The sequence below is a fragment of the Phycodurus eques genome, chromosome 10 (genome assembly GCF_024500275.1).
Source record: "Phycodurus eques isolate BA_2022a chromosome 10, UOR_Pequ_1.1, whole genome shotgun sequence".
Taxonomy (NCBI): Eukaryota; Metazoa; Chordata; class Actinopteri; order Syngnathiformes; family Syngnathidae; genus Phycodurus; species Phycodurus eques.
This window is the reverse complement of record NC_084534.1, coordinates 22,268,837-22,292,144: the sequence shown is the minus strand read 5'-3', so window position 1 is coordinate 22,292,144 and position 23,308 is coordinate 22,268,837. Positions and strand designations below refer to the sequence as shown.

Genomic DNA, 23,308 nt, shown 5'->3' with positions numbered 1-23,308 from the left:
TTAAAATTCTGACTTTACTCTTGAAATGTTGCCTTTATTTTTGGTAAAATAATTTTTCCTCATAAGGTTATTTCCTCAAATCTACTTCATTCTTTTAATGCTTTCATGCTTCTTGAAATGTATTATTCTCGTAAATACATTTTTGCTTTTGCTTTTTTTCACTTGAAATATTACAGCTTCATTCATGTAAAATTAAGACTTTTCTTTTTCTGTAATATTCTGCGGCACGGTGGCCGACTGGTTAGAGCGTCAGCCTCACAGTTCTGAGGACCCGGGTTCAATCCCCGGCCCCGCCTGTGTAGCGTTTGCATGTTCTCTCCGTGCCTGCGTGGGTTTCCTCCCACATCCCAAAAACATGCATGCTAGGTTAATTGACATCTCTAAATTGCCCGTAGGTGTGAATGTGAGTGCGAATGGTTGTTTGTTTGTATGTGCCCTGCGATTGGCTGGCAACCAGTTCAGGGTGTACCCCGCCTCCTGCCCGATGACAGCTGCGATAGGCTCCAGCACGCCCGCGACCCTAGTGAGAATAAGCGGCTCAGAAAATGGATGGATGGATGGATGGATGGATGTAATATTCTGATGACACCATTTTTGTAACATTGAGTTCATGTTCATGTAATATCCAGACTTTATTCCTGTAAAATGACTCTTTTATGTAAACTTAACCTTCATAATATTTTTTTAATCCTGTAAAATTAGTCAGATTCTCATTATTACACCTTTATTGTTCTGAAACATTGACTTTTCACATAATGAGTATGCAGCAAATGAGTGCCTCTACCTTCATCCGGGTCATTCCTGGCCGATGCTTCCAAGAGCGCCACGCTGGCTGCGAACGACACTCGCCTCTTGGCCTCGGCATGCTGATAGCCGTTGGCGTTGCGTCCCTTCCTGTCCGCCTTGCGCTTTTTGTTCTGCATCTCCTTCTCGTACACGGCCCACCGCTTGAGCTGCTGAGTGCGGCGCTTCTGGGCCGCCCGCAGCCTCTCCAGACTGGGCACCTTGTCCAGCTGCTGCAGCTCCTGGATCAACTCCAGGTGGTTGGCCATGATGTTGGAGCGTTGGGATGGGGTGGGGGTGGCAGTGGTAGTGGTAGCGGTAGTGGTAGATGGGGGAAGTCTAGCGAGGGCTGCACCTTCGGCAGTGGCCTCCTCCTGTCAGTATCTTCGTCATCGTTGTTGTTGTGGTGGTGGTTTCAGCAGCAGTTCTGAGTGAACAGAGACGTAAGCTTCATTATTACATATGCCTTGGTACATTAAATTATGAGTTTAATTTGTTTTGTGACCATCTTACAATCCATTGAAATTAATGGAAATTCCATTAATCCAGTCTAGCCTCCCCCCCCCCAAAAAAAACACCAACACAATTTTTTAGCACATTTTTTAATAACACTTTACAGTATTGCACTGTACTGTGATTGGCTGGCAACCAGTTCAGGGTGTACCCCGCCTCCTGCCCGATGATAGCTGGGATAGGCTGCAGCGCGCCCGCGACCCTAGCGAGGAGAAGCGGCTCAGAAAATAGATGGATGGATGGAGTATTGCAGTGTATAAAAACATGCAGTAATAACGTACTGTAATTCACTAGAATGTAAATCATTTCTGCATCGTGATGTCATGCTTTAATTCAGTGGACATTGTGCGGTTCCTTTTGGTGTATGCGCCTTGGCCACCAGGGGAAGTATAAAACAAGACAGTTTTATGTTTGTTTGACCGTAAACTTCAACTGGGAGTGGCATTAAACAGTTTGAAGCATCTTTTTGAAGAATTGTTCACTACTTGACAAACTGCTGTTTGAGGTCAAGTGTTGAGTTTACTGCCACCATACACCACTCGTATCTCAAGTCTGCACTCGCTAGTCAAAGTAAAAAGATCGATCAAACGACAGCTCATATCTTGAAAACCTGGTAAGGTGACAGAAGGCTAAGAGGTGTCACAATTATTTAATTAATCAACAACTAATCGACCACCAAATTAATTAATTAAATTTAACTAAGTAAACTAAATAAACTTTAATGCAAAACATAGGTTTATGCAATTATTTGATTAATCGGTGGAATGATTGATAAAATAATCAATTCTAAAAATATAATAATCGATTCTAAATATAGTGACAGCAGTAGTTTGGGACAAGTTTTGGACAAACAAGGCTGCCATGGCTGCCAGGAACATAATGTAAATGTAGCTTAACGTGTATGTTCGTAGAATGTGGACGGAAGAGCCGTCAAAGTCACGCAAACACGGCGAGAACATGGAAACTACACTGGAGGGCATGAGCTGAGATTCAAACCCAGAATCTCATGATTTTGAGGCAGATATGCTAACCACTACAACACCGTGCTATCTTCAGATAATAATTCTGTCATTAATTACTTTCAAAAAAAGAGGCCAACATCTCAATTTCTCACCAAACAACAAAAAAATAAAGCTTGCATTCTAAATTTTCCATTAGCCTCAGACGTCCGTCTACTGCCGCTCTACCAAGGTTAACCACTTCCTGGATGCTGCATATGAAAGATAAGCTCACAAACTAGGGCAGCACAGTCATTTTTCCGACGACAACAGAAAGTTCCACTCGAGGAAGGAGCAAAAAAAAAAAAAAAAAAAAAAAAACCAAAGACTTTGAAACGTCGACAAAGGAAGGCGCCTACTGTTTTTGTTTTTGTTTTGTTTTTTAAACTTCTTAAAAGTGTTTGATGGAAAACATGATATTTCCTTACATTGCTGCACATTTACATAGACAAAACAGCATCTGGGTCAGTGACAGTCAAGGTATGGCAGCAAGAAAGTCTTTGGATAGCCCCCATCCCACTTTGTTTATTCACACTAAAGTATGAGTTTACTGTATATGCTTGAATCGTCACCCACTTACTTGGCTTGCCGCCTGCCATGCCACCTAATCTAACAAGCAGTGGTGCAATGTGATATTGGGTCTTGTTTCCTTTGCAGCAAGATAACCGCCGCATGCATGCAGGGTCAGGAAACCAATCGTCATAAATCATACACACACACACACACACACACACACAGTGCTAGAAGTCAAAACCAAATTGGAAATGATTTCCAAGTCCGATAGTTAAGAGGCAGGTTTGCAATTTGTTATGAAGGAATTTCAAACAAAAGGTGTCAGACATTTTCTTTTTCCTTATTGTCAAGAAGGCACAGGGGAGAACATGTAAACTCCAAATAGGCGAGGCCGGAGTTGAACCCGGGTCCTCAGGACTGTGAGGCAGATGTGCTAAACAGACTTAAGCTATTACAACTTGTGTACGGTGAACCCCTGCATACTCACGGTTCAGCACGCGGGGTATTATCCTATTCGTGGATTTATTTTCATTACAATTGTTTTATTTTTTTTATTCTTTAAATGTGTTTTCTTTTATGGAGGGAACCAACCCCGAAAATGATTATTGGCAGTTTATCCATGCTTATGTATGAATTTATTTTTTTTGGGGGGGGGGGGGTTTCAATGCAATTTTATGGGTGCCAGTTATCCACAGATTTTCGCTATTCGCGGTCCGACTGTAATTGTAATATTTCTCTTAAAATATTACAACTGCATAATGATAATTATTCTTTTCTCTCATAACATTGACTTTTTCCTAAAAAAAAAATGTAATTTTTCTCATAATATTCAGATTTTGTTCTTGTAATTTTGTCTTTATTCAAAATATTTTTTTTCTTAAATATAAGGACTTAATTTTCATATTAAGCCTCCTACTATTCCGACTTTAGACTTGAAAAATTAAGACTTTATTCTTGTAATATTCCGACTTTATTCTCATATTGCAACTTTTAAAAATATTGTCTAATTTTCACTTAAAATGGTCATTTGCTACAACTTTATTCTCACAATATTTAAACTTTAGTCTTGTAATAATATACATAGAATAAAGAGACTTTTTTTCTTGAAATTACTTTGGCTTAATTCAGCCCTCCTTCATCAGTGCACTTTTGCTCATAAGGTAGGAATGGAATGTGAGTTAATTATTTCCATGAGATGATCGTGATATAGTCTTATCTTCCCCCGGTGCACAGCTAAAAAGTGATTACCTTTGTATTTAAATAGGAATAAAAACATATTATTCCAACTTTATAGGCAGCAGTTGCAGTATTTGAATCTCCAAATGGACTTTCAAATTGATAAATTGAGTTGAAGAAGCGAGAGTGCATTGAGTATTTGTAGACAAACGTGAAGCTATGACGAGAGAACGAGGAGCTATAAGCCTCCGCCGTGATATCACGGCCGCTCCCTGGGGTCCGAGGCTTGCAAATCACAGATTGACCTCAATCAGCTTCCTGGCAGCAGATAGGAATGCTACAGTGCATTGCACATTTTTATGGAGAGGGGGTAAAGTGGCACTGCCTCAAATGGATGCAGCTCGTTTGAGAGAATAGCAGGTCACATGATTCTTGCCAGCCGTCAGAGCTTCTCTTTTTTTTTTTTTGCGATGAGAAAGCGTAAATGTGTTGTTTTGTTTTGACAACCGCGTTCACTACACAAAAAGTCTCATTGGTCAACATGACAAGGAGCAGGCTGTTCCTCTCAAGCTATTTTCACTTCAAAATAAAACAAAAAAAAACAATCATGACACGACTCGCCCATGTGTATCTTCAACAAACCACACATAATATCATGCCAGTTCTTAGCATTGTGACAGTTTCTTTTTTGTTGGGGCTAAAGTTAAACTAGTTCAACCAGGAAAGCTTAAATCCCATGTCACAAATTCCAGGTTATACGTTAGCAAAAGGCCACAAAAAAATCTGTCTGCATTTTATTAGCTCCTGACTGAAACAAATAGGCAAACTAGTGGTTAGATGTTAGCAGGGGGAATGATAATGCACAACTCTTTCTATTAAAGGGGTCCCTTTACTAGGTGGCAGTAAATTATTACTGCCACCTAGTAAAGGTGGCAGTAATAATTATCCATTAAAACACTTTACAATTGTAGGGTGTCAGTCTAACACCCCGTAAGTGCTCACAGTGATACTATGGTGATTATTTTGGGCCGTGCGGCAGAGTTAAACGAACGCTGAACAAAAGCCCAGCGCACACAGCCATTAAAACAGGAAGTTAGTCACTTTTGACTGTTTCAGCACAATCTGAACCCTGACCTCTCTGTCCCCAGCCATTAACCTGAAAACTGACCCCCGAGACTCGGTCGCGCCCAAGTCAGAGTGAGTGAACACAGATGTGAACACACAGCGGGATAGCTTCAGTCAATTACAGGAGATCGTCGGTTTACGACGGAGTTCAGTTCCTATGGTGACGGTGTAACCCAAATTTGTACTTAAGTCGGAATGTGCAATAATCTAAGTCATGCTAATACATTAGTAACGTCACGACTATAGACTGCAACTCCTGTAGAAATTGGGAGGTGAATGCTGAAGAGCTAACGCTTAACTGAAAATGAGGAAATGTATAATGTGAGAATTGAAACAATTTAAAGATACTGAAAAATAATACTAATATAATAATTGTTCAAATCAGCGTGATCAATTAGTATTTTTATATTGCCCTGTATTTACAAAATATTTCTAATGAGAATTTCTAAAGTGGTAACAGTAGCAAATTAGTAACCTGAGGATAGAAAGCAAATGTTCTCAATGAGCTGAACATTTTGAAGCTGGAATGGTTTAAATCGGTCAAGAAATGTTGGAGGAGATAAATATGAGCAATGCGACCGAACCTGACTGACCTCTTGCGCAGCATGGGCGGCAACTAATGTTCATGAGTGGCTGACGGTCAACCACTGGTTTGGGGGCGATTCATGGCTTCCCAACGTCGCAGATGTAACAGCCAATCAAAATGCACATGAGCTTTCACACATACAAAAACTGTTTCCGGGTTTTAAACTAGCGAGACTTAACCGGCCGCCCTGCCATACAAATACAGTTTATAGCGCCCTGCCATATAAATACAATTTATACAGTATATATATATATATATATATATATATGGCCAGTGCTCCTCTGCATCGAGAGGAGCCAGCTGAGGTGGCTCGGGCATCTGGTTAGGATGCCTCCCGGACGCCTCCCTGATGAAGTGAAAAAATTCTAAATAAAATCTAAATGTAGTACAACAGCAAAAGTAATTATTTCTTGGAAAACGAGTAGCCACTTCTCTGCTCTTTAAGTAGCGTCAGAGGGGAAACGAGCTGATGTTAGCCATGCTAGTTAGCCATGGTTATCTGCCTCAATAGCAAGTCTACAGAATTTACTGTATTCAACCAATTGTTGACAGGCAAAGTCTCTTAGCTGTTTGCAAACGTTCATTTCAAGACAGCGTTATATTAACATATCAGTGTTACCTTAAATTTGTCAAAGAGTAATAGGTGGCGCTCTCCTTAATGTAATTGCATATTGAAAGTATTGCTTCCCTCTCGCAGCCACTCTTCGGAAGCATGTTTTCATATACTTTCTCTAACGAGCCAGGTTAACTGAAAATTTTCCGAAAACTTTTCAACCGGAGCAAAAGTCCGAAATCATTGACTCTTTGTCAATGATGATGAGTCTGCCTGCACTGACAACTCAGGAGGGGGGGAAAAAAAACAAAAAAACATATATTGCTGATGGGAAATTTAAGCAATTGTGAAACAGTGACTTTTAAAAACTACTGTCTACCTTTGCAACCAGCAACTGGCCCATAGCTAGTATGTACTCTATGATATACCAGCAACCAATCTAGGGCGTATCCCACTTCTCTGACCAAAAGTCTACAGCGATAGACTCCAGCCTAGAAAATGAGTGGATGATTAACTTCTTTATTTACACTTGTACGCCAGTAAAATTTGCCATGACCAAGAGTACAGATTTTATGATTGCAACAAAAATGATTGCAACAAAAAATCCCCATCCCCATCCCCGCTTCTTAAAAACACTGCAATGATGAAGAAGCTTAGGGGTTTAGGTGTGTTTGGAGAGCTGCTGCAGTGATGCGCCACTTGAACAATCTCTTCTCTTGCCTTCCCTCTCGCTCCCCAGGGCGTCCTCTCGAAGGATGTTTTGATTCTGTCTGGGTGACTTGTCCTAGTTACCACTGGGTTCGCTGGCAGCGTGGAGGGAGAACGTACAGTAGCTCCTCGGGTGGAGCCTTGATTTAAAGAGCTCGGGTCGCCTCCATTCTGGGACGTCGTCTACCCTGTCGCGACGATCGGGGACACCCGGAGATGGCAGACGGTGCATTGGACAAAAAGCTACTGAGGTGTTACTGAATGCACCAGCAAATTCTACACCATTCTGAGGGGTTTCCTACTCAATAACCCACCAAATTGGATTTTAAAATTGTTTTTTTTTTAATTAATTGCTGAAATGACACCCAAAAACTCACTGAGCAACATGAAATTTGGTAGTCATAGCTCTCATGAGTAACCGAACAAAAAAGTCTCAAGAACCCACGCCTGAAAGTTTTCCATTTTAGTTTGAAGCATGCCATTTTAGGGTCACTTTGGACTTTTTCTTTCGAAACAAACTCCTCGAAGAGGTTTTGTCCACTTGTTGCCAAGTTTGAACCGCCGTGTAAAAGATGTAATAACGCCACTCCGAATTCCTTCAAACTCTGTATACTCGCATTGATTTTCCGTCGGGCTCGCCTCACAAATTTCGAATACACTGTTGCACTCGGTACTGCCTGACAGATTCTCACCATTGTGCTGTCTTCAATCCGCTATTTAGTTAGTCAGGACTCAGATCTGGCTGCATACCAGAACTACTACCGCAGACCAGCTCTTCTACAATGGCACAAGATTATCAAAATTCAACTCAAATATGACATATCACATAAAACATTAGCTTCCGTTGTATACTAAGAAGGATTCTCATAGGCTCTGAATAACCTGAACTCCTTTTTCCTATACCAGTGTTGAGCACAATAACGCCACCCGCAGGATTTGTCAGCCTGCAGTAGATCTGGGTGGATATCGCTCAACTTCCCATAGTCATTTTGTACTTCTTTCTACAGTAAGCTAGACACAATCAACAACATGTACTAATTGTAGTCAAATAATATCAACTCAGTTCTACTCATTCCGTGTCGCCACACTTGAATGACTCTAGAGCTGCTTTTGTGGTTAGCAACAGAGTGCAAATGGGCTCAGCAGTTAACTATTTGTGTGAACAATAGCGACTATTTATAAAGTGAGGGATTTACAGTTGTTCCCTGGTAAAAAAAAAAAAAAAAATAGGGAAGAATATGTTTTATGTGCCACCACTAACCAAAACACAGTATTCTGGTTAATGCGTTGGTGGAATTAAACGGAATAATTCATCAATCTCCAGCAATCTCAGGGCGCGCCTCACAAATTTCATTTTGGGTCATTTCTGCTCACAGCTGGTGACCGAATTAACGTCACAACTACCCCCACTAACGTTGTGTACTCCATGTGACCAAACCCGGAAAACTGTGTGTGCTTTTAGGTTTGGTCACGTAACGTACCAAACCTTCGCTGGGAAATTGATGTCACTTAATGACCCTCACCATGCTGTGCCTAGGTGAATATTTAACATGGAAAAATAGGTCCACCATGGAAAAAACGTGCAGTCCCATGTCAGGTTTTGACAAGAGAGTCTAACAAATGTTACACGTGGACCTTTTTTATTCTCGTGTGCAAGGCCACCACAGTGTCAACAGCAGGTCCTCGCCCCTGACTACCAAGCAGTAAGCAAAGTAAAGCATTTAAACACTCTCTCACTGGACATTTTGTACACTTCTTGTTTGTTTATTTCTACACAAACTCTCAAAGCACACATCTTTTACAGCATTACTCTTGAGCAGAATGTCACATTGACTTGTGTATTATTATTACATCTGTGGCCTGAATTGTCATTATTCCTTATACTTTCATGATTTGTTGGTAGCACCGGTGCCTTAGTCTTGACTTGTAAATATTTTATTTCCACATTAGCTTCATACGAACTAGAAATTCTATCACGCTTTTTCAAAGCTGCTGCAGCAGAGCTATGGAACCAGATGGCTTGAACATCTTAGATCATAACTACATAATTTCTTTGATCCACAAATCACTTTATAGATATGAGAGAATCTGTCTTTGATTGTTCTGAACTGCTTTTTCAATGCCAGGGTTGAGAACATAAATGGTGCCCAGAGGAGTTGTGCCATCGCATGAATGTAAGGTGAAGATGACATCATGTTGGATTTCTTTAGACAGAGGACACAAGTTAGGACTGAATCAACAGTGCCAAGTAGTGCCCTTCATTTTGCCCATATTGCATCACAACAAAATGAACAAACAGCAATTCCACACAACCAAATTCTTAACAATAATGCTCAAACTTCCATCCATCCATCCATCCATTTTCTACCGGTTATCTGAGGTCGGGTCGCGGGGGCAGTAGCTTTAGCAGGGACGCCCAGACTTCCCTCTCCCCAGCCACTTCCTCCAGCTCTTCCGGGGGGATCCCAAGGCGAGGCCAGCCGAAAGACGTAGTCTCTCCAGCGTGTCCTGGGTCGCCCACGGGGTCTCCTACCGGTGGGACATGCCTGGAAAACCGCACCAGGGAGGCGTCCGGGAGGCATCCGAATCAGATGCCCCAGCCACCTCATCTGGCTCCTCTCGATGTGGAGGAGCAGCGACTCTACTCTGAGATCCACCCGGATGACCAAGCTGCTCACCCTATCTCCAAGGGAGAGCCCGGACACTCTGCGGAGGAAACTCATTTTGGCCGCTTGTATCCGCGATCTTGTTGTTTCGGTCACGACCCACAGCTCGTGACCATAGGTGAGGGTAGGAACGTAGATCGACCGGGGATGGTGCTGAGACAACAAGGGGGGGCGGGATGGGCAAAAGTGACGGGTTGCAATTGCCTTGGATGCCCAGAAAGATTTTGAAAGTGTGCAAGTCACGGTGCAAGTAAAATGGGGTGCACACAACTAAACCTGACAGTACATAATAGCGTGTATCCAAACGTAGAGGCTGTCCATAGTGGGACAGGAAACATATGTATTTCCTGGCAACACACACTCACGATATACAACTCTTCTCAAACTAAGCCATGTGTTTAATTTAACCACAATACCCACCACATAGAATCGGCTCTTTTACTTGTTTTTGATTAAAGATGGATTAGTGCATTAGTTGACAGAAAACTAACATTTTCAAAAATTCAAACATTTATTGAACCGCAGTATATGCCCACCCACGCTGACGCCGACTCTGGAGCCGGGCCTGGAAAGGGGACCTTTCTTCGACTCTATGGTCCCTGTCCACCGACAGCCCGTCACGGTTAGCATGATAGAATGTAAGAAAACTGGGCACTGTTTTACAGGTGTTTTAATAATACAGTATGTCTTTACAAACTCTGTTTCTTGTCTTGCTGAAATTAGCCCATTTTAGGGGACAGCCACAAATACTAATATGTGTATCAACCAAACTCAATGCAGCTCTGCTTACCTTGGGCATGATAGCAGGGGCGTCGCACCTGAGGAGGGGGATGTGGGTACTTCTGCATGATCGTCCTTATTAATGAATTAGTGTTTCACATAGTTTAGTTGCTTGAATGTGGCTCTGGATCTTGATTCAGTCTAGCTGCCAAGTCATGGGCAGGGGAACTCTGTGTGGGGACGGTTATTATGTAAATGACAACCACTGTTACATAACAGTGAGGCGGAAGTACAGAAAGGCTCGCTCACAGACACATTTTGGGAGTAAGGAGATCACAAAAGATTGACTTGGTTGTGTAATTACACACTTGATGAGTGGGCAGTCTCTCCAGAGACCCCACTATTTCTATGCAATCCATCAAAAAGGCAATTTTGCATAATATGTCCCCTTTAAGTGTTCTTTCATTTTAAAAAAAAAGTTTGAGAAACACTGCCCTAAAGCCATCTATTATCATCAACTATGATCCATTATCAAAAGGAAGTTTGCTTTGACAGAGTCTACACTAATGAGATACGGAGGACTCGAGCAACTCCTATGTAGTGCTTCACTGGGCTTACAATTAGTTAACCATCAAAACAACCAAGGCTGTCACTGTTGGGTTGTGCATTATTAATTGGTTTGCCATCTTCATTTCTGATCATTTCATCAGCTATGTGCAGGTTTGCAGCGATATCCCAGCGCTTTACAGCCTTCCCGGAGAATACACCCAACTGATCCTCTTTCTACAAACTCAATCTTCAAAAGGATAAGCATCGCCTGACTCGTTTTGGGGTTTTTTTCTGAACAAAAAGCCTGTGGCTGGCTTGCAGCTTTTCTGTGTTAAGAAAGCCTGCTGTCCTGACCTGGGCTGGGGTTATTGTTCCATCTGCTCCACACGGACAACACGAGCTGTAAAAATCTGCAGTTGTATTTATATTTCGGGGGGAAACACCCTCACATCCAAGTTACTTCCTACTGCACTTCACTGCGTGAGCTTTGGGGAATTCCCTTTACTGCTTAATTCATTCCAAAAATAATTTCTTTATTTTTTTGTTTCACTTTCTCCTCTGTCCCTGTCTGGATCCTTTTCTCGCACTGTTGAGTCATTTCACTGCCTAATGATGACCTGACCGGGGTAAACAAGACTGAGACTCAGCCAGCCTGCAGAAAGTGCCACTTCTAATCTGATGCCCGGGCCAGACGAGCGTGCACTGAGGCTGCCGCACTGGCCCGCTTAACAGTGTGCAAAGGCAGATGGAGGGGGAAAAAATGGACATGATGTGATTTCTTATCATACAACGCTATAAAAACTCAAAAGGATAAGAGAGCGTTCCATGAAAATAGTTTTCTCCCCCCTTACAGTACAGCTTGTGCTCTGCATGGGTGAATTCACTCTGGAGGTTTTTTTTCCAGGGCAACATAATTACCATAGAACAGACTGCACAAACAGTGAACATGTAAGCCACACACAACCCGTGTTCATAGAATAGTGGGCTATTCTTTAATAGAAGATTCTTCGTCAGTCATGCTGGCATCAGTCCACCCGATGCACTGGGGGCCGTTTATCCAGCAACCTCAAAACTGCCACAGACTTCATTTGTGGTCGATAGCAGTACTTTAAGGAGGACACTGTTACACCAACAGAACACCAATTACAAAACAAGTAAGGAGAATTAGAGAGAGGGACAGCAAGTGAGCACTGCATCAACCACTCTTATAAGGTCACCTACTGTATTGGAAATACTGGAAACTCCCTGACAGATTTGGAATTCGGCCTAAATCCTCACGGGAATTATCCCCAATCCAAATTCTGTCAATTTTGAGGAAATGATAACTGATTCACTGTCTTGAAGCAATGGCGTCTCAACGAGTTTGTAACCGTAAGAAGAACATGGCGTCAACTATGGGAAGATGAGCTACAGTAGGGATGCAATTGCAGACACATCTCCTCGAGGTAGCATTATTCCGCTCAATACAGTGGTGCCTTCAGATACGAGTGACCCAACTTAAGAGTTTTTTGAAATACAATACGTCACTCTGGCAAAAATGTTTTTGCTTTGACTTGCGAGGAAAAAAAAATATTTAAGCGCTGTAAGGGCAGTGAACTCTTGTCACTTCACAACAAGCAGCAGTTTGGTAGTATGTAAAGAATTCTTCAAAAAAGATGCTTCAAGCTGTTTGTCACTCCCAGTTGAAGTTTACTGTCAAACTAAACATACAATAAAAAGAATTCCATCCATCCATTTTCTGTACCACTTATCCTCGCTAGGGTCTCGGGCGTGCGAGGCCCCATCCCAGCTATCTTCAGGTGAGAGGCGGCGTAGACCCTGAACTGGTCGCCAGCCAATCGCAAGGGCACATTTAAGCAAACAACCATTCACACCTTCGGGCAATTTAGAGTCTTCAATTAACCTACCATGCATGTTTTTGGGATGTGGGAGGATACCGGAGGACCCGGAGAAAACCCACGCAGGCACAGGGAGAACATGCAAAATCCACACAGGCGGAGCACAACCATGCCTTCCACTATATTAACGCTCACACACAATGCAAAACGCCATGGACTTTCAGCAACGGCTATTTGAACACAAACGCTGCATTAACAGCTGTAAACAGACAGTATAACAACACTCACAGGCTGTGCTTTTGTTCTTTTTCCAACGGTAAACTACCTGATACTGACTCAACAGTGCCTCTCCTGATTAGAGCCAAGTGATGCACTCCCTTTTGCCTCCATTGCTTCCGACGTGAATAATCAACAATGCATTCCACACAGTCGACAGAGTTCAACACATACCTCCACTATGGAAACTGATTTGTCGGCTTAACATAACGCCGGCATCGAAACAGGAGTTGAGAACATTATAAATGATTTACAAAATTCATCAATCCAAAAACTGATTAATTTTCCACATAGTTGATCACAGAAATCGAGTAAAATCCTGATCATCCCTTGTCGAGTCACGTGAGGCCACCTCTTAGAACTGGAGCAGCAGCTAGCTAACTAACTAACTAACGCAGACATGGCGGTTAAATTAATTTTTTCACTTTGTGTGTGACATTTAATGTTTAGTGAGTTGCAACGTTTAGAATGCCTTCCACATTCATCAATAAACTTAGGCATGTGCTAAAAGAAACAGTTTTTTTAATGTACAATTCTAATTCTTTGGGAAATTATCCTGTGTTATTCACATAAAAGCTCACCTACATGAGTGTTAGTGCGCTTATATAAAATTCTAACATGCCACAAGATAGCGCCAAAGCCAATAGGAATTGGTTTCAAGGAAGTATGTTGAAATGGTTTGCATGTCGGGGAGGAACTATATAGCCTGGGTTGTTACTGGAGGTTCGGAGGGTCTTTGTTGCATGTACATACACAGTACATGTGCGTTTTTTCCAAATCAATTCATGTGCAAAGCATTTTTTAGGCTAATGTAAGATTAGTATGAAATGATATTAAAGTGTTTTGGGGATCATACTTTGTGGTGTATTAGCAGTTTAAAGTATTAACATAGACAATTTAAACGTTTTTTGTGGGGGCGACATTTTTTGCTCTTTACGGCTGGGCTTGACCCCTTTCCCCCGCAAGTAGTGATTACTGTATTACTATTACAGTGGTTCCCTTATTTTAACACTTGTATGGCTGTTAAGAATTTTAGATGTAATTTAAAACATTTCTTGTACACTTAGTGAACGTTTTATGATGATGACAGTTTGCATAAGTGACAACTACAGAGCAGAGATTGTCATCACCGCTGTGCCCAGAGATACAGTGTATTGATTGTTTTCTTGTCTAACTTGGGACAAAACATACTCAATAGGAAATAAATGACAGGGCAAGGTTTGTTAATGAATCTCAAGCTGACTATCTCACTCAAAGATGAATCAAAGACTTTTGCTTTCCTTTCATGTACGAAAAATCGTAGACTTACACAGTCTGTCGTCCGGCGGTGACTGAAATGATTGAAACCGTAGCCGCCATTTGACTTGTCTTGTTACGACGACATAGGTGCAGTACTGCACTGCTGTCTAGTATTTAGGCTGTGTCATACAAGCCTTTACTTTCCACCAATTTGTTAGTGTGGGGAAAAATTGACTTTTTTTTTGCCATCAGACTCAAAGGTGTTAATAGCTAGTAAATTGACTGCAAAATCTATGACATTTTACTATAATTGCATGGGCAGTTTGGAATGACTGTCCGTTCAACTAAATGCTGTAGCCAGTAGTAGTGGCCAGTCAACACACCGAGTGGGGGTGAGCCTGCGTCACATCAAGACTATTTTTAATTATTATTATTTTAGGACTCCTCAAAAGAGGCATTAAAAAGTTTGATCAATATTTCAACAGATATAAATTGGGTTCAAAGACATCAAATTTTCAAATCCCCATAATGCTACAAGGGAAAATAAGATGGTTCAAACTGTGTGCGTGTGCGTGTGCGTGTGTGTGTGTGTGTGTGTGTGTGTGTTTGAGGAAAAACATGCAATAAAATGCTCCAACTTAACAAAAGAACAAAACAGTGAAACACACACGTACGCTTCGAGAGCAGCTTATCCTGGACGAGGCACCGCCAGGCACACGATCCACGTGATCCCTTTTAGGCCAATGTTTGCAGAGGCCAACCAGACATTAAAAATGACTCAACACAAGCGCAAAGGTTCATGAAAAATATCCCCAACAGGTTTCAGGCAACATCTTCTCACCTTCAACATGCCGCTGACCATCCAATATGTATATTCATTTTTATTGGATATGTACGAATCTACATTAGATAACAACTTCATTTCCCCCTGCGAATAGTAGCTTATTTCCACCGAATACAAATACTCATTCATACTGCACAAGCATCAGTGAAAGAGGAATCACAGATATAAGAATAAATGGAATAAAGTGCACACTCAACAGATTACTTTCCACGAATGTGACTAATTGTGACCAAGGACAAACCATGTCGTTAGTGGACAGGGACCACACAATCATGTAACTCAGAGGAATGTCAACAATTAAAATAGGAACGAGAACAGCCCACCCCTCATTCAAAAAAAAAACTGTAGACAGGATTTGGCATAAAAGCCAACACGTACAACAAATATCTTAGGAAAATGAAGGTCATGCATCAAATGCACAAAGACCTCAGACAGATATATACATTTATCATGCTTATGTCAACCAGCTAATCTGCAAGGGCTAATTTGCTAACAGTTTACAAAACACAACTGTACATTTCCAACCACAATGTGATATAATACATCCATCCATCCATTTTCTATCAGGCTTATCCTCATTGGCATCGCTGGTTAACCAGAGCCTATCCCAGCTGATATTTGAGTGAGACAAGCTGGGTCCACCCTGGACTGGTCGCCAGTCAGTCACATAGGTCACACAGAGACAAACAACCACTCACACTCACATTGCTCCCATGGACAATTTCAAGCCTTTAATCCCAACCCTAGCTGGTAATAGAACTGGGGGTCTAGCCAGGACTGGTTGCTAGTTAACTGCGGGGCATGTATAGACAAATTCCACACAGGAAAGCCGGAGCCAAGATTTGAAACCTGAACCTCACAACTGTGACACAGATGTGCTAACCACCACCGTGCTGCCAATGTGACTTACTAAAACAAATTAGTTTGATGCATTGATTAACTTGGTCCATTTCCCCCTTGGTTTGGTTTGTTCAGAGAGTAAAGAAACAAAACAAAAAACTAAACAAGCAAATCAAAATGCATCACAACAAATCATGTGAGATCCCCCTCCCCTCTTATTGGTCACAACAGTGTAAAAAGGAAGAAATATTTTTGTTCAGAGTGAAACTGTACTGATAGACACAAATTTAGCACAAATTGGTATTTGTTAAATAAAGGAAATCCGTGGTCGCAGACGACCAAATTGTATCCCACCAGGCATCCCCCCCCCGACTGTACATGTACAAAATGCATCAACAATGTCATCTGTTGACTACCTGCAGTTACGGCTCCTTCTGGACAGACTTGATTCATTCATTTGTGAGTTGGATTGGATTATAGTTGGATTTTTTTCTCACCACAACTGAACAGATTTTGTACACTATAGGAACATTTCCTCACGCAATTAATTGACAAATGAAATCTTTGAATGTTTGGTTCTTTTTTTAAATCATATATTTGTTTAAATTACATATACTGATTAAATCATATATTTGTTTAAATTACAAAGACTGATTAGAAAAAGTTGCCCTGAGGTGTTGTACCATAGCAGAGGCCTGATTGGATATACTGGAGCTCAACTTCCCAAAGCAAATGTGACATGTTGCCCTTCATTAGTCAGCACTGATGACTAATGAAGGGCAACAATGAATGTTGCCCTTCATTAGTCAGCACACTAGTTAGTTTCAACCATGTAATGCATGTTATAGAATGGGTGAAAGGTGAAATAAAATCAATATTCCTATTACAAATTCATGTACCTACTATTAAATTTATTGAAACAAATGATACATGTTCTTTATTAGATGGGGAAAATAAAGTAAATCATATTTCAAAGTAAACCCCAGTGGCGTCAACAAACGAACAACCAGTCAAGTGACCAGCCATCTGGGAAAAAAAAAAAAAAAAAGACAAGAATATAAGAAATACGACAAGAGAAAATCCCCATTAGTGTCATCTCTTTAGAATAAAAATTCATAATGATGGTGATACTAATAATTCAAGAAGTAAATTCAATTGCTTGGTGACCCACCCTTTATTTTGCCACAATTGCTTCAAGATGCAACGAGTCAACCATCAATTTCACAGGATCAATCAATTCTTAACTATTATGCCAATCTGTAAGGTTGCGTGTCAAACTACGCACCGCTATCCCGACATGCCGGCATTTACCATTTTAAAACTGGTGTTGTCCTGGCTCTGTTACTATCCCAAGGTGCAGTTAGTGAAACGACTTGATCCCCATGATTCCATGCCTGTGGTGTTTTATATAGAACAGCAACACTGAAAAAAGGCAGATAAATCGGTGTAAAAAGGTGCTACTGACTACCTGGGCAACACTTTGTCCTCAAAGTTCAACGACTGTGTTGCCATGGCCATCAGAATTTCGAGTGAAGAGAGACAGGAGTCTGCTGAGCTTTCCACAACAATGTGAGGAAAAAACTTTGACAATGCCCCCCTCTCTCAGCCCCCCTCAGTCAAACACTTTCCTGAACAAACCCTTAGATAACTTCCTGTTCGCCAGAGCCTTCCAGCCTGTGATTGGCTGAGCTCTTTCCATGCAGTTCTCGTGTAATTGATTTGAAAAGTACAACAAATGAACTGAAGACCTACTCAAGTGCATGGATATAAGATGCAAGGTCTTAACTGTGTAGTGGATGTAAGCAACCATCTTTTAGGACAGCAGGGTGTTGAAGCCAATGCTGGTGGTTTTATCCACTCAGCAAGTGGTCAGTGCATCCGAACCACAGGAGGGCCGCTGATCACCTAAGTACCTATGCAGCCAAATACCTCCGATTCCACCTCGGACTATCATTTCAAACCAACTTATTGGTTTCATCTGGCCAATAATCCAAAACTCACATCAATTTCTTCCTTGATCCCACCAGAAGGACTACGACCTACACACAATTAAATCAACATGAGCGGAACAAGTGCAGAACTATCTGAAACCGCGTCCACAAATAGCCAAGAAATGAGGTGGAGGAGTTCAAGGACTTCTGTGTAGCCTCTATAGCTGCCCCTAGGATTCGCCCATCACTCTATCAAGACGGTAGATTAGCAGACAGCCTGGCGATCAGAAGACTGATCTAGCGTAATCGCTTCTTCCGCAGTAAGCAAGCGAACCGGTGTCGGACATGGCTAAGCAAAGACGTCTTAATCGGCAGGAGGTCAAGGAACAGATTTGCAAAAGTGAGGATGGGACTTCACTGTGAAGAATGACCACATTTAACACTGTAGGTTGAAGTCAAAGCCAATGTTTTGCTTTGATTTCGGCTTTGTGGCTATCAATATTTAATGGGACACAGCCTAATAAGAGAGCGGCAGAATAATTAAACATGAGTTAGGGTAGAAAAGGACTTCTGGAGGCAGCGGAGCGGTGAGGACGGCTCAGAGGAATCTCATTTTGCTGATGCACAGCCACACGCTTTAACCTTTTCAAATGCAAGATGAAATGATGCTTGTATAAGTGGTAAAAAAAAAAAAACAACTATATTTTCTCCAGTGTTTCTGGGGGGAAAAAACGGAACGCCCTTCATTGCTCAACATAAACTGATCCTGGACTCAAACCAATAACATGAAGTTGCCGGTCATCAATGTGTTGCTCATGATGATTGATGATAGCGATGGCCAGAATGGAGAACTGAACTTCTTTTCTGTCTTGTTGGACACAGCAAAACTCAGAACCACCTTGCGGAAAGAGTTACACAACAATATACACTTCTTGACACAAAAATGGTTTCTTGCGATCCGTTTTGGACCTGGTGGACTGCAATTTCAAAGCAGAAACGCTTGACATTAAAGGTCCCGGATTTTGGGTATTTAGACCTCCATAGAGTGACTCTCTAACATGGACTTAGTATGAAAGTGTCAGTTTCATTTAAAAAAAAAACAAAAAAACGCATTGGTTTTGTCATACGAGTGTCCATTAAAAAAGGCCCCTCTGACAGCGACTTCTGTTTGACCCGGTTTTGTATCCACTTTGTCCATATTTAGCCAAGACCGCCCCCTTTCGTCTGATTGGTTGTCTCCATGTAGAAGCTATGCTTGAGAGTACGCATTTGCTATGTTGACAGCGCTGGCTCAGAAGCGGAAAAGGAAGGCGGAGATCTTCGCTTGAGAAATTCGAATGACCTGATTTCAGGCCTCTCGGCAGAAAAATGTTTGACAGTAAACTTTAAGAGAGGAAAAACTGCTTGAAGTCTTTTTTTAAGAATGTTTCAGTATGTGCCAAACCGCGGTTCAGGTCAGTTATAAGTCAGCGTATGCTGTATGTGTTTTTTAAATTTGATGTATATAAGAAATTCAATTATCAAATGTACTTTGATGTACCTTTTATCTTCATTGTTGTGACATACTTGTTTTCTCAGACAACTATTTTTATATGAAAATAGTAATCGTGTGATCAAATGTTTGCAATTTCCAGCTCCAAAACTCTGTTAATATGTAAACTATAAACCAAAACAACATCACTTCAATCCATTTTCCGTTCAATTTAGTGACGTATCAGCAGTACCAGAAAGCCTGTTGAAGTCTAAGTGGATATTGACTGTACTGACTTTTCACAATGTCACCAGTTAAGCATGAAATCAACCCAAAAAAAAAAAAACAAGCAGATTGTGATGCTATTACTGATTAACTTTTGCCATCGTTTCATAAGCAGATGGCTTGTCTCTCAATGCCAGAACTGATGGAACTCATTAAAAAGTTGGCGTCAATCATTTTTGCATTCTTCGATAAACACGTGCAACCATACAGGAAGGAGCTCAGATGAGATTTTACAGTCCTGCTAGATTAGTACACATGAAGCAAGCGTGTATCCAAACTGAGCTGAAAGCAACAAGGTGTTCAGGACAAAAATATGGACATACAGGCTTCATGATCACCAGATTATTGTCCAAATTATGTGTACATGAGTAATTTAGCAATGACTCTCGATTGTCAGTGGAAATAAGGTTGGGTGTGGTGTGCTTATGTCAATCATATCGAGTACACACACTATGAGTGTTTTTCCTAATCGTGTGGGGTCTCTCACATTTAGAAAAAAAAAATCAGTTAAGATTTGAAAAATGGGCATGTGTGTACCCCGCAAAAAAAAACAAACAAAAACAAAAAAAGACAAATGGTTAGCCAAACAACAATACCAAGGTAAAACTAAAGTGTTGACAAGCAGGGCTGTACACAGCGCGTGCGCGCACACACACACACACACACACATATGCATGCATGTTGACAAGAGCGTCTCTGTAACACCAGCTGGCGAGGAACAGCAGCAGAAAGAGCTCGGGACCGTTCGGCACATCAAACATTTAAAAGACTGTCGCCGCTTCAGCAGCACCCACCATCACAAAGTGAGACAAACACAGCCAATGATGTTTCCATTAGTGCCTGTGTGTGTGTGTGTGTGTGTGTACATGTGTGTTCAACAGTACATGAAGGCGAGAACGACAGCGGCAAGCAAAGCTACCTCAAAATGAAACCGTTGTGACACAATGTTAAATCTCAGTTATTGTTATGACCAGTATGTAGTTAATCAGTAAGCATTCCAATTGTCACTTTAGCAAGTCCATCCAGTCGCACGAATCAATGAGTCGAGTCAGAGCTAACAATTTAAATAATCAAGTGTGGGTAACCTATGGCTTGTGATAATACAAAACCCGTAAAAGCATTTAGTCCTGCCTGTCATGCCATGCAATTCTAAAAACAAGTAAAACCTCAGAGGAAATGGTATAGACAACGACTTTTTTTTTAAAAAGCCCCAAAAATATTTAACCCACTAATGCTAAAAAGTATCATAATAAACTTTGTAGTATAAAGACTCTACATAATAATATAGTATAATAACAAACATGTTACAGGTGCATCTGAATAAATTAGAATACCACAGAGAGGTTTATTTCAGTAGTTCAATTTAAAAAGTGAAACATACAGATTAAGCAGAAAAATACTTTTCAGAAGACCGATGCCTACCTAATTTCTATATAAAAATAATTTTTGATGGTTTTTTGTAATATTCAAATTTCTTGTGATTTTAGGTTTTTATTGGTAAACTAGACAAAAAAAAAGATTTCTAAAAAATAAAATCTTGAAATATTTCACTCTGTGTGTAGTAAATCTAGAGAATGAGTTTCACTTTTTTTTTTTTTTTGTCTTTTTCAATTGACAGTATAATTTATTGGGCTGTACCTGTATGTTTGATTTGAATATTAATGTGTCGAGTATATTTTGTGTTTGCAATTCTCATTCACTGGATCGATTGATCCCTTATTGTATTCAGCATCTATTTTGGTGGTGGAATTGATGTGATTTCTCAGTTTTATACAATTTTACGTTCTTTCTTTTAAGGGATGGTTAGTAACACTTTGTGAATTATCCACAAATTGTCCATCAAACAGCATCATTGATTATTTTTAATCACAGTAAGTCGACGCCAGCACTAAGCTTATGCACCGTGCAAAACGAAGGAAAATTTTTTTCAAAATACCAGAAATTAACATGAAATAAATTGTACGTATATCGTCTTTAGACATTTTAGATGACATTCATCCAGTTTCTATCGCGCCTGTCCTCAGTAGGTTGGCGGGTGAGCTGGAGCCCATCACAGCTGACTTTTGGCAAGAGAAACGGCCATCCTGGACTTGTCATCAATCAACTGCAAGGTACCGTACAGACGAAAAACCATTCCCAACTATGCACAATTGCGGTCCTCAAGTCCAGCTGACTTGGCAAGAGAAGCAGGCTCCACCCTGAACTGATCAGCGGTCAGTCGCAGGGCACATATAGACAAACAACCATTCACACTCACACCAAAGGCCAAATTAGAGTGTTCAGTACCAGCTGAGTTTTGGTGAGAGAAGTGGGGTCCAGTCTGGATTGGTCACCAGTCAATTGCAGCTCACGTACTGTACAGACAAACTACCATTTGCACTCACACGCACATGCATGGACAATTTAGTCTTGAATCTCAGCTACAGACAGACAACCGCTTCACACTCAATTTCCCACCTATGGACAATTTAGTCTTCAATCAACCAAACTTGCAAATTCGTTGGATGTGGGATGAAACTGGAGTTCAAAGGCTTAAATTAGAGACAGTAACAAGGCCCAAAACAATGAACTTGGGCACATTTTTACAAAGTTCAAAAAGTGCTAAGATGCAGTAGTAGTAGTTGTGTTTGTCCCAGAAGCAGCACAAAGTCGGGATCTCCATCTGCATCGTAACAGCGGTGTAACAGCAACATCTCCACCGGGGGGGGGGGGATGTCGAAGCCTGCCCCGCTAATCTCCGAACAGCCCCCCCTCCATCCCCCTCCCCACCCCGGTTTACCGCAGCCGAGACGCCGACCACGTTCATCCAAGCGCTCGTTGCCCCTGCGGAAGCCTGTCAAAGTCAGCTAACTAGCCAAAACTGCCCCGAAAACAGGACGAATTATGAGAATAGAAAAGAGTCGTCGTCGTCCCCCCCCTCCTCGAAAAGGAAATCCCTTCTCGGGGACTTGGCCAGCACGTCCGGCTCGTCGTCACTCACCTCTGCCCGGGGACAGGCGCTCCAATGCGGGGAGAGCAGCGCCGAGAGTTGCTCGGTTATCCCGGTGGTTGAAACTTGTCCCGTTATGGTGGAGATTCGCTATGGCGTGCGTGCGTGCGTGCGTGCGCGTGTTCAAGAAAAGTCAATGTGTGTGTGCGAGTAGTTGTTCTTCTGGAGGGCGGGGCTAAGAGGAGGAGGAGGATGCAGGCGGAGTGTGAGGGGCACCGAGGAGGAGCCCCCAGCCCCCACCACCAGTTGAGCAGAAAAATGACTACTTCCAGTTAGGGCTGGACATTCGGTGGAAAAACGCACCTATCCGCCGATATTTGCACTCTTTCTATAACGCCCTAGATGCTGCAAGATGGTGGCAAAGCCCCGGCTAATAGGAACGTAACAATCGGTGTCAAGGAAGTATGTTGAAGTGATACATGGCATCTGAGAGACTGCGATATTTGTGTATCGGGGAGGAGCTGAGTTTAGCCTGGGCAGAACTAGATAAGAAGTATTGTATAGTTTGTAAAGGCAAAATGTGCACTTTGGGTGCATATTTTGGAAACCATTTATTTTAAAGTCTAATGTAAGATGAGTTCTAAATGATATTAAACTGTTTTGGATCATAGTTTCTTCAGCTTTAACTGTTAATTTAGGAAATTACAAAATCTAAATGGGAGTGTCAATTGCTGTTTTTCACTATTTGTTAATTGTTTTAGGGCT

The 23,308-nt window shown here is 41.5% G+C and overlaps 1 protein-coding gene across 1 annotated transcript in view; it reads right to left on the bottom strand.

The window, feature by feature from the left end:
* The window catches only part of ppp1r16b (protein phosphatase 1, regulatory subunit 16B), a 63,981-nt gene extending 41,251 nt beyond the window's left edge, over positions 1–22,730 (bottom strand). The window contains exons 1-2 of the mRNA XM_061688280.1: positions 22,595–22,730; positions 785–1,210 (exon numbers count right to left, since the gene is read on the bottom strand). Of these exons, the coding sequence (XP_061544264.1) occupies positions 785–1,052 (268 nt within the window). The 5' untranslated portion in view covers positions 1,053–1,210; positions 22,595–22,730. The remainder of the gene's footprint in view (positions 1–784; positions 1,211–22,594) is intronic.
* Between the last annotated feature and the right edge of the window lie 578 nt (positions 22,731–23,308).